This window comes from Nematostella vectensis, chromosome 6 (genome assembly GCF_932526225.1).
Source record: "Nematostella vectensis chromosome 6, jaNemVect1.1, whole genome shotgun sequence".
Classification (NCBI taxonomy): domain Eukaryota; kingdom Metazoa; phylum Cnidaria; class Anthozoa; order Actiniaria; family Edwardsiidae; genus Nematostella; species Nematostella vectensis.
This window is the reverse complement of record NC_064039.1, coordinates 11,114,216-11,126,508: the sequence shown is the minus strand read 5'-3', so window position 1 is coordinate 11,126,508 and position 12,293 is coordinate 11,114,216. Positions and strand designations below refer to the sequence as shown.

General features: G+C 40.3%; 2 protein-coding genes and 1 long non-coding RNA gene across 3 annotated transcripts; 2 read left to right on the top strand and 1 right to left on the bottom strand.

Moving 5' to 3' along the window:
* Positions 1–79: 79 nt before the first annotated feature.
* Positions 80–4,835, top strand: LOC5501716 (leukocyte surface antigen CD53). The gene is made up of 8 exons (XM_001622934.3): positions 80–212; positions 1,719–1,797; positions 2,213–2,401; positions 2,639–2,713; positions 3,031–3,120; positions 3,232–3,363; positions 3,839–3,922; positions 4,203–4,835. The coding sequence occupies exons 2-8, from the start codon at positions 1,735–1,737 to the stop codon at positions 4,263–4,265; spliced, it is 696 nt and encodes a 231-aa protein (XP_001622984.2). The 5' UTR covers positions 80–212; positions 1,719–1,734; the 3' UTR covers positions 4,266–4,835.
* Positions 4,836–6,221: 1,386 nt separating this feature from the next.
* LOC5501717 (CD63 antigen) lies at positions 6,222–11,787 on the top strand. Its single transcript, XM_048729679.1, has 8 exons — positions 6,222–6,369; positions 8,451–8,533; positions 8,680–8,868; positions 9,556–9,630; positions 9,819–9,917; positions 10,369–10,530; positions 10,912–10,995; positions 11,384–11,787. The coding sequence occupies exons 2-8, from the start codon at positions 8,468–8,470 to the stop codon at positions 11,444–11,446; spliced, it is 738 nt and encodes a 245-aa protein (XP_048585636.1). The 5' UTR covers positions 6,222–6,369; positions 8,451–8,467; the 3' UTR covers positions 11,447–11,787.
* On the bottom strand, positions 8,680–9,799 carry LOC125568122. Its single transcript, XR_007312115.1, has 2 exons — positions 9,551–9,799; positions 8,680–8,837 (listed from the first exon to the last, which is right to left on the bottom strand). It is a non-coding gene; the product is annotated as an uncharacterized LOC125568122 (long non-coding RNA).
* Positions 11,788–12,293: the final 506 nt, after the last annotated feature.

Below are 12,293 nucleotides of genomic sequence, written 5' to 3'. Positions count from 1 at the left end.
AAATTCCAAAGTCTTTTTTCCTACCACGATGCCCTAGGAAGAGCTACAAATAAACAGAAACATTACTTAATGAACACACATCAAACACACCTTTTTCGCAAGTCACGTGCTAGTGCCAGGTCAATCCGCGCTCACACCCAAGAAACACCCGAGGCTGTTGTTGTACTGTTCGCTGTATCTCCCACTGTTTACTACAAGACAGAGCGAAGAAGGTAAGAGTCGAGTTGTGTATTCTAATGATGGTTTGGTGTTGGTCTTTATTGGCTCTTATTTGTGCAAAATACGATTTAAATGCGTGTGACAGTCAGCCGAAAACAGGATTTAACTGACACAAATATCAGTTCCCCGAGATTATTGGCAACATATTTGCATACTCTCGACGATTCTTTGGACAGCAAATTTGCTTTTATTTGTAACAGTGTTAAAAGGTTGCATGGGTGTATTTCTAGAATTCGCCACATACATGGTGTGATCAGCCTTATTCATTATCAAGCGTATGCAGTCACTCCTTCTGCCTTAGTCGAAATTATAAGGGATTAATTAAATTATTTACGGGTGGCTCATACAGCTTTTCTGCTCATGCAAGTCCGTTCACTCAGGCATAGAATAAGGAAACATATATGGCTCAATTATGCTTAGTTAACAGTCGTCCCTTCGATTACAAGCTTAAAGCGTAGCCAAAACAGCGATAAGACCTGGCAGTGGTGCACGTTCAAATGTGTGCACTTGAGCCGAGCATATTGACAACCGAAAGCTAATGCACCCTGCTATTTCTTGTAAAATATTCATTCTCCAGCCACTTTTCGAAGGCACAAACGCCTGCGTGTATGCAAATTATGTTAAATTATTTTTTGTTTTAATTTTGTGCTTTATCTTAATTTCGTACTTTGTACACATCCAGTGGAAAACAAAATATACTATGCCCGAAAATCTTATGTTTACCTTATCTGTTCAGTCGCTGAACCGAATATATTAGAGGCGCGCTTGTATCGTTATATTGATACGCTGGATGTAAGTTCTGTACACGTGTAAATATTTTACGGCTTATTCTTCTCGTAAAAATAAAGAATGAAGACCCGTGAATGGGTTTGGCAAAATTAATATTGTCATTAATGGTTTTCTGTCGTGTTATCGCGTGACGCACATGTGGAGGTTACGAATCGGAACTTGAACCGATAAAAATAGTAATAGCTGACAGTGACAACGGTACGTTAACGAAAAATGAAACAGAAGGCGCTTGGAATTTACGCAAAAATATTGCAATTTGGTTATTGTCTAAAACAGCTCAGTGCTAAAAAAGATGAAAGGGAGAGCAAGTAAATTTTTATGCGAAAGCTTAAAGAAAACAAATAAGTCCTCGAAAGCTGACAGAATATAAGAATGGTGAAGAGAGTTTCAAAAGTTCAAGAGAGTCAAAACACAAATGGTTCTAGAAAACTGACATAACAACGTAAGAGAAAAAACGTCACAATGTCCATACTTAAACATAAGAACAGTGCGTGCCTATTGTCTTTATATCGCAAAAGTATGCACCGCGCTTCACAAGACAAACTTAAAGTCGTTATGTTCTGTCGATATGTTGTGCACGACGCTATACTGCTGCTGTGTTATCATGCGAGCCATACCTTATAAAGTTCAATATGCATTGACTAGCCTTGAAATAACTTTAAACTCAAATTGTTGTGAGACTTGCTAAGTTTACATTGTGTTATTTCCAGATAACCAAGGGTCGCCATGGCAGAAGGAGCTACAAAGTGCATCAAGTTCCTTGTCTTTTTTTTTAACTTCCTCTTTTTCGTAAGTAGTTCAATCACAACCGATATCAAACTTTATTGATTTAGAACAATCTAAGAGTTTGTGAAGCGTTTTCCAGAAATATGGAACATTTTCAATCTCACAAGGAAATGAATGTATCACTTAATGATTTATCTAGAGAATTTCTGAATTTTTTCAACAAGACATTAGACACAGGCACCTACTTTAGAAATGGATGATCTTTGGATCTTTGGTGTTTGTCTTTGACGGGCTGTTACAAAACTCAAAATAGGGGGTATCTGTTTTCAGTCAGTTTTTTATATTTTTAGCTAAAAAAAAAAAGCCAGGAGTCAATACCTTGGTTGCAGAGCATCTCACCTTGAATGCTCTTAAACGTGGGTTTTTAATTGGGATCCACTGTATTATCCAACTCACCCTTAACAACTTTGTTCAACAGCTTTTTGGGATTGCGCTGGTTGGGTACGGAGCATATGCTGAGATCAAGTTTGGTCCGTATATCTCCATCTCGTCCAATGATTTCATGAGTGGCTCTCGTCTGCTTATTGCAGTGGGATGTATCATTACCATCATCGCCTTTTTTGGCTGCTGTGGTGCCTGGAAGGAGAATAAATGCATGCTTATATTGGTAAGTCACCTCTAAAAAGCTGCCTTGGTCGAAAATCAATCCTTGGGGTATGCCTATGGATATAATGGGCGGTAGTTGGGTAAGGGGGGTAGCCAATTACTAAGTAACGGAGGCTCACCCAGCCCATGTCACAACATCCAGGGATAGGGAGGATATTCTTACTTCGATGAGTACGATAACCCATTTAACAAGACCCTATACGTTATCCAAGTGATTAAGTGCTGTGTTTCATCGTAGTTCTTTATTTTGCTGCTGATTGTTCTTGGCCTCGAGATTGCGGCTGCAGTTCTTGGGTATATCAATAAGGACAAGGTATGTACGATCGACACAAGCACACAAAGTTATCAATGCTATTGAAAACTAATATATGGCGTATGGTTTAGGTGGTAATTCGACGACAACAGCCAATGCAAATCCTATTATTTGAAGAGATCCCCATAGAGGACAACTTTCATATTCAATTAACCCTAACCCCTGTCGCAACCGTAATTTTAACTTGAAAAGGAACCCTCTTTACTACTACTTAAAGGGGCTCTTGTTCCCACATCCTCTGTTCATCTCTCAACCTTTACCTTGTGCTACTATCAGGGTATATTACATGGGTAACTGTGCTTCCTCCCTTGCAATAGATCCAGAGTGATCTGACAGACGACATCATAAGGAACATCAAGGAGTATCCAAAGAACAACAAAGCCGCGATTGACGCTATGCAGATGGACGTGAGTTCTGTTAAAATAAAAAAAAAACTTCTTTATATATTTTCTCCCTCGTGGTTTTATGCCCGACAGATAAGATTACATGATTATTTGCTTCAATATTGGTGTTCATAGTTTGAATGCTGTGGAGCTAAAGGTCCTTCTGACTGGACTTTGTATGGACAAATGAAATACAAAGCTGGCCCTGGCTCGTGCTGTGGTAAACCAGATAATGATGCTTGTCTCCCAGGGACCCGAAACAGTAAGGTAAGCCAGGAAACCCTATTAACCCAATACTGTAAGGTAAGAGAGGTAAACCTATTAACCCAATACATTAAGGCAAGCCAAGTAACCCTATTAACCAAAAACATTATTTGGTAAGCCAATTAACCCTATCAACTCCACACATTAAGGTAAGCCAAGTAACCCTATTAACCTGATACAGTAAGGTAGGCCCAATTTTAAATTAAATGGCTCTTTACCATGGCCACTATAAAAGCTTTTATGAAGGGGCAGGTAATCTGGTCCGCGTGGAGCCCACTGGCCGAACCACCAAACAACCAAGAACCCTAAGGCCCGAACTGCTAAACGTCCCAACAACCCAAAAGCCCAAATTGCTTATATGGGTGAAAATTGCACTTATGACAAACCATAAAGCTCTTAACGTGCGCTATACTCAAATATCATGCTCATCAAGGCGTATTGGTTAAGAAAATGTCATCCAACAATTTTCTTTCCACAGGGTTGCTTTGAGGCGATGAAGGACTTTGTAAATGACAAGTTGATCATCATTGCTGGGTTGGCCATCGGACTTATCGTTATCCAGGTAAGGGCATCGCTCCCCGACCACACCAACTAGATGCCTTCCCATTTAATCCAATACCCTTTCCTAATCACCTATCATGTTCTCTGTATGGCTTAGTCTTTTATTACATCACATTAGAGACATTCAGTCTGTGATATTTTTTTCGTGGCTTTTATGCGACCTTTCCGGGCCGGGTGACTTGACCGTTGCGTTACTTACAATGTGTTTGCGTGCTGTTGCGTGATTTTCATTTGCGAGTTTGCAGTTTCTATTCTTTGTGTGACTATTCTTTATTATTTAGATTCTTGGCATGATCCTGGCCATGACGCTGATCTGCAGAATCCACAAGGGATCCTACGCGTAGTCAAGGCAACTATTACGTCATGGCGATTTCTCTTATGCACGTGGCGCGTTAAAAGAGATGTATATGCTAGTTCATTTACGTCAATAACTTAATTAAATAATCAAGTTACCTTTTAATATAGATATTGTACGAAACAAGTTATTCTATTCACCCTGGAACCGCTAAACAGAACTGGTCGCATACGCAGTTCTCACCCCTTTTATGCAATGCGCTTGGGCTTAGTGGTGGGTTCTGAGTGAACGCGCATTGCGTCACAGAGGTCAAAACGAATGGGTAAGCGAATGATACAGCTCAATCTCAGAAAGCAAACGGAGGAGTAAAGGAAAATGAGATTGGGACGTGATTTTCTTGTATAATGGAACCGTTGGATTTTACTGTTAGAATGGAAACCACAGGTTTTGTACTTGTACAATGGAACAGTGAAAGATTTCCTGGTAGAATGGAACCGGAGGTAAAAACTTTTGATTTACTTGTTGATAACACGGAAACCAGGAAACAATACACATACATGAGTTTTAAGAAAGGATAAAATAATTTTCTAAAAATAACAATAAACTTGTATTGACTGGACTGTGTTGTGTTCTGTTGTCCGCATGTATGGGGTTTCTATCCCACGAAAGACATCCATGAAAGACATCCGTCACTTAGACCATCCGGCCATCACATTATTCCAAATAAGGTTGCACTCCAGGCCCGTATCCAGGATTTTTTTTTCGGGGGGGGGGGGGGGGGGAATAGTGAGTTCTCTGATAAAAATCTGACCACCCCAAAAAGAATAAAAAGGGATTTTTTTATGCCTTTGCAGTATCTCCACGGGACGTTAATTTTTGGTTTTGACTCCAAAAAAGTCTGACTTATAGATTTGACAAACCAGAGTGATATCTAGCTTATGTTTGGCCGTTGTGTGTGTGTGTGTGTGTGTGTGTGTGTGGGGGGGGGGGGGGGGGGGGGGGGGGGGGGGGGGGGGGGGGGGGGGGGGGAGGGGGGGTAATGATTTACTAAAAAAGTCACAGCTCTGGTTGGATGTTTGGAGGCACACAAATAACGACTATAATAATTTCAAAAATGGGTTCACTCGAAAAGCGCCATTAGGCTTATATTGAGAGAATAGGTACACAATACACTATATTGTCTTTATTGCCCGGTATACATAGGTGTCGGTGTTTCTATAGCAAAATGGCCTTATAAGGGTGGCTGTCGTCCTTATCGTCCGTTGTTCGATATAATTAGGTGTTTCAACAGCAAAATGGCCTATGACTGGCTACGCCCTTATCGTCTGTTGTTCGATATAGGTAGGTGTTTCTACGGCAAAATGGCCTATGACTGGCTACGCCCTTATCGTCTGTTATTCGATATGAGTAGGTGTTTCTACGGCATAATGGCCTATGACTGACTACGCCCTTATCATCTGTTGTTCGATATAAGTATTTGTTTCAACAGCAAAATGGCCTATGACGGGCTACGCCCTTATCGTCTGTTGTTCGATATAAGTAGGGTTTCAACAGCAAAATGGCCTATAACGGGCTACACCAGTGTAAAGCGATTTTCGCGCGCTCTGAAATGGCTATACTTATATAGTATTTAGCAGTTTATTTGAAATATTGCTATATATAGATATTTATTAAACATTGCTATATATAGATATTCTTTCTATTTGATGGTATTTTGTATAATGAAATGTTATACGCGAATCCATTTTTGAGGTTTAGAAGTACCACTGAAAAACCGTTGTAGCTATATCTGTATCTGATAATATCTGTCTGGGAATGGTCTGTGACGCAGAATGTATTGCGAGAAGACAACTTTATACTCGTCTTTTGAGTACGTTATTTCTTGCTTGCAATTTCTTGTCAACAGCGAAGCGGGTCGTTGTTGAGGGTTTTTGTCACAAAGTCTCCCTTACGTAACAAAATCACATCAGATCGTGACAGCGTGAAAGCTTTGGAAAGGTGTGACAATAATGCAAACTTTACCCTGCGTTGGCCAATAACATACAGGCATTGCCGTTGGCAGGGAATTATAAATTCTAAATCATAAGACTGTCACTGCGTTTCTACTTTGACTAATGCTCCGAGTGGCTTGCAGGAATCACAAAAAAGAAAAGGTAAACAACTTTTCTAGATGAGGAAAGTATTTAGAATTTGTTAGATTAACTCCGGTTGGTCTTTTGTTTTTTTTGTGAAGGATTTTGGTACAAGCTGCAAAAAAGACCAAATATTAGCTTACAAATGGTTCATTACAAGCTGAACATCTGTTTCCTGCTAAGAAAAGTTGTACTTGGTTAAATGCTTATTCGATAAAATAATTTTGCATCTAGCACTCCTAATTAATCATGCAGATAACTCTTAGTTTAGGACGCGCTACTTGTTAAGCGCCCTACCAACGATGTGGAAGAAAGTTCAACCTAAAATCGTTCAAATTTTTAAATCATGAGTAAAATTAAATGAGCTATAAAAACATGTACTAAAAGATATTGATGCATGGTGTACTGTACTAAAACTGATTGTACAAGTTTTGACCTGAAATACGGAAAGCGGTGGAACAAGTAACCGCCTAACACGGTCATGAGCTATGCGGGATTAAAGTTCATGTTTTGTCTCGCTTGGCATTGTCGACAGCGTTTTATAATACTAAGCCATTGCTCGAATATTATTGCTATTCTTTGTAATGTTTTTTTTAATGCTGATAAATGCTATCTACGAGGGGGCCCATACAGTGGTTTTCATAAACCCGTGAAATGTGGTATTGTAAAGCCAGCAGAACAAAAGGTGGAGATCAAAGACATAAGAGTGCATTAGCGATAAATAAGCTTAGTGTATTCCACAGGTTTATTAAAAACACTATTGTTACGACGCTTCATATTCCTGCATAATGATTAAGAACTCTAGAATCTAAAGTTACAAATGCAAATGACTGGGATTAATGTTCTTCGATATAAAAGAATTATTGTTGTTGAACATGCGTGGGGTGACAATCGTTTTGATAAGACCTTTGGCCGACAATTGCTTTGTTTTAATTTGTAGAAATGATCCAAATTTCAACAAATTAAACATCTAAAAAATGTATATCTAAAACGAGTTTGACATTTAGTTGATATTTCGGAATAAAAGGACCTGAAGATTTGTCTGACAAATGCCAATATGACAATTTCATAGTGACATCGAAAAACGATCAACATGATCAGGGACGGATTCAGGATTTCAAAATGGGGGTGGGATAATGGCCGGAGAGACGGCTTATAACTGATCTAGTGGTTTTTGGTAGGTCGCTACCATAGATATTACAATACTTCACACTTAATTGGATTTGTCGCGTCAGCAACGTCGAGCAGGCGAAGAAAATTGGACAGTACCTCCCGTCCCTCAGATATTTATTCTCTTCAAAATGACTTTTCAATTTTTTTACTCAAAAAGGGGGGTGTATATCCATCCAATCAACCCCCTGTATCCGCCCCCCCTGATGGTGATGATCATATGTTACTCATCTAAACGTTGCGTGTTGCGCTACCCAATTCCCAGCGGCTCTGAAGCTTAAAAACAAATTAATGGGAAAGGGAGTGGTGTGTGGTTTCGAGGAGAAAGGGTGTACCTGAGATTTTAAATAGAATACCGCTAAATGAATACAAACAGTTTAAAAAAATCTATAATGTCGACTTTTATCAAGCAAACGATTGATAAACGTAACGCTGCATGTTTATGTAAAACCGGGTTCATGTAGAAAAAATACACAAAGTAAAAACATACAACCATTAAAATTGCAAAATTGCTTTAGTTGATTACACAAGTCGATATTCCTGCAACTGTACCAAGCTCTACAGAACTTCTCGGAACATGATCTATAACTATGTTCAGATATCTCGAGGTCTAAGCAAGTAATCCAGTATATCAAGTCCCTTTCTGTGTAGGCCAGGGAAACTACATTTGTTTGCTCCACTTACCGCTCGCGTCGCCATTTTACCTACTGACAGATTTGATTTATCGATTTATACACGTAACGCTGCATGTTTATGTAAAACGCGCGTTCATGTGAGAAAAAATTACACACACATCCGCTCAGAAAAGTGGGGGGAGGGGAGGTCAAGCCACCCCTGCCACCCCCTGCCCCAGTGACAATCACCCCTTTTAATTAAGCATCTTTACCAAGCCAAAAGTGTATCTATCCACTAAAACGATTTACTAATTCTAGGTCTCAATAAAAGCAGTATGGCAGTTGAAGGAGGTACCAAAATCATCAAATACCTGGTGTTGTTCTTCAACCTTCTCTTTTTTGTAAGTGGTGTCGAATGCTAAATTGTCCCCTCTCGCCATCTTCTCCTAACAATAGAGATGTTTTGATATGCATAATCAAATTTTTTTCCAACACTTAACTCGACAACCCCCCTTAAGATTAATATATTTTGTTTTCTTTATCCTAGATCTTTGGTATAATTTTGGTTGCTATTGGAGGTTGGGCAGAGGCTAAGTATGGCTCCTACCTTGCTCTCTCCAATATCGAATACGCTTCTGGGTCAAGGCTGTTGATTGCTGTTGGTGTCATTATTGCTGTTGTGGCGTTCTGTGGTTGTTGTGGTGCCTACAAAGAGAACAAGTGCTTGCTGATGATTGTAAGTACCCCAGCAGGGCCAAAGGAGTGGTCCCAAAGGTGTGTGTTTGTGTGTGTGTGTGGGGGGGGGGGGGGGGGGGGGGGGGGGGGCGGAAGTGAGGGACTGGGCTGGAGGGATAGTGGTTTTGAAGCCGGGGGGGGGGAGTTTCTGTGTGACCATTTGGGTACATGTAAAAACCTCACATTCATGTAAAAAAACATCCACTCAGAAAATCATGGTAATAGGATGGATATCCATCCCCCCCATTTTGACAATATTGTATACAGTGTTATCCCCCACATTTTATGTTTATGTTCACTATCTAGTTTGTCAATCAACTATTTATAGATTTGCATCCGCCATGCCAGGGCAACAGTCTAAAAAATGCATAAAAGCAGAAGTGTGCGTGCAGCAAAATTAACCACAGAATCATCAGTAAACTATATTTGTTTATCTACAGTGTAGCCCTGTACACTCCCATGAAAGAAGAACTAGTTCTAGTGCATAGGTAGCATAAGGGTAGTAGGGACTTCTAGTTTGGTGTATTTGTTGCTTGCAATGTTGGCGCTGGTGTATATAATGATTTAAAAAAGCTATATTGACTTAAAAACAAAATGGTGGCATTTACTTACTGATGTGTGTGGGGGGTTGGGGATATTTTTTCTTGAGCTATTGGTAAATTCTAATGTCTTCATGCTTATACCTCAGTTCTTTGCACTGCTACTTATCATCCTGATCTTGGAGATCACGTCAGCTGCTCTCGCCTATCAGCACAAAGACAAGGTAAAAACATACAACCATAAGTAAATATTGCAGAATAGCTTTAGTTGAATACAAAAGTCGATATTCTACAGAACTTCTAGGAATATGATCTATAACTATGTTCAGATATCTGCAAGTTTTCCGCGTTTTTCCTTTTGAATCAATAAACCACAGGAAGACCATGATTACTACCTTTTCATTTCCAAAAGGTCATGGCTACGCTTCAAAAAGACATCAACAGCACCATTGCCACCAAATACGGATCGGACAAAGGAACCACGGACCTTATCGACTTGCTGCAGCAAAAGGTAACAGAACTTTTAAGGGGGGGACTCGCCAAGGGGATGATTGTCCTATTCTTAGGACGATCACCTTATTCTTATTTCAACGGGGTGCTGTGAGATTTTCTGATTTTGCAGATTTCTGCCGATTCTCCGATTACTTAGGGTTTAAAATTTCTTTTACCACACCCAATTTGCTATCTCTTAGGGGTGAGAAAATTCTGTTGACCACACCCAGGTGCTATTCCTTAGGGAAAATTCGATTTTCCCGACAATCACCCCGTCTGTTTCTATCGGAGTCCCCCCCGGCACCCAGCCGGACTGTGAACAAGGGTGTTCAGTGTTCAGTAGTTAGTCTGCTAACCACTTAATAACACTACAATGACGTCAGACAATAACAATATGGTGTTTAGCATATGATTTAACGATAAATACAAAACGTTGCAATAATTTATCAATCTTTGTCTTCTCATGACAGGAAAAGTGCTGTGGTGGTATTAGTTACCGGGACTGGACAATGAACCCGAAGTTCAACGTGAGCAAAGTTCCTGACAGCTGTTGCATCACAAAGACATCTGGTTGTGGTTCCACTTTCGATAGTTCTACCCCCACCAATGCGGCCAAGACAATCTATACAATGGTAATTAGAGCTTTTGATAACTCGAACTCCGTATAATTGTTTCCATTTGCCCTTTGGAATGTTATAGCAGGAGTGGTCCCAAAGGGATGAGAGAGGAGCGGAAGTGTGTGGGGGGGGGGGGAGGGGGGTATACGCCTGTATCATTTGTAACAAGGATGATGGATACGGAAAGATGGGTCAGAAGACCTATTGACCGGAGCTCGGGAATGGCTTTTGTCCCTAGAAATTGATACCGTTCTGAAGCCAATGATTTACTGACGGACCCCACCATGCGTTTTTCACATGTTTTCTTATGTTTATTGCGCAAAGTTTTTAGTCCCCTCCACCCTCCTTCTACCAGTAGTCCTGTCACCCTTATCGTGCTCTGTCTTATGTTTTTAGGGCTGCGAAACGAAACTCAAGGAGTTGATCACCAGCAAGTTGAATGTCATCGCTGGGATGGCTATTGCCATATTGGTCATTCAGGTGCTTATCTGTTTCGTTTTCCTCAGATCCTTAGGCTTGTATTCTCTGTCCATTCATTTAAGTGGTATCCTGATCAGAGCTTTCTGTGTCCCTCACGTTGAAGTGGCTCAGAAAAAAATCCAGTTTCATAAAAGAAATAAGAGCCACTTTTGGTGAGCCACCCCTTCCCCCCCCCACCCCCCTCCCGCTTTGGGTGGTCAAAAATCCCCCCTCCCCTCGGGGGGGGAAAATTAAATGAAAACTCTTATATTCTTACTTTAAAAGATTCAGATTGACGTGTCAACCTGCTCTTACGCCAAAAAAAAAAAAAAAAAAAAAACGATAATTAGCTTTGCTCCGTACATATCTGGATTTGATTTCTTTTCTCTTTTTTTATTACGTCACGCAGCTTCTTGGAATGATATTTGCACTGTGCCTCATTTGCCGAATGGACAAGGGAGAATCTGTCTAAGTGTGTTTTTTCAAATAAATGGTCTACGTGAATCAATATCAAGAAACACCAAGGGGATACTGATGATGGAAGCAAGCGAAGACCGTTGTTAACCGTACATCTTGGTAGAAATTCATGTCTTACGTCAGATGAACGTTTTTCTTATCACTAAAAGCCAGAATGAACCCAATTTCCTTATGTTAGTCCTGCAACCTGGCAACATCACTATCCCAGTACTGTATACTCTAGGCGTCAATGACGAAAAAGGTGAAACCTGCGATTCATATCAAAACTAGCAGTCTCCACAATTACCCGTACTATATGAGAAAGCAAGTAACATTAAACTCATACATAACTTGTGATATTATTTTTATGTTATAAACTCAAAATCAATTCGTCTGTTTTTGTCGGAAAGAAAAAAGGGAAAATGGTTCATATTTGAGGTCCCTTAAATAAGAAATGATCCACGAGTTTTTGTTCGAGGGAGGGAGAATACGGGCGCCAGTTTTAAGCCCTCCCTAGCTACGTGCCTATAAGTGTGCAAAAAGCATTAATATCTTCCCCAAAATCACTCTGTCTCCATGGTCCCAGAAGGGGGGAGGGGGGTTCCGGACCCCACCCTGTTGGTGACAAAATGTGTTTGACTCCGGCTGACCCCTTTCTTGAATGTTTAATCTCATTTGTGCATTTGAATAGAAAATGTTTTTGATGGATCGTCACCTATCACCAGAGCTAATATCGTTGATTTGAATTGATTCGTGGTCAGTGAATTAGTACTTCACACCGTGCGTTTTGTTTAGATGCACCCTTATGGGCGGGCAGCTACAGGATGACTGAATGTTATATAGACAATAAAACCCATATAAAC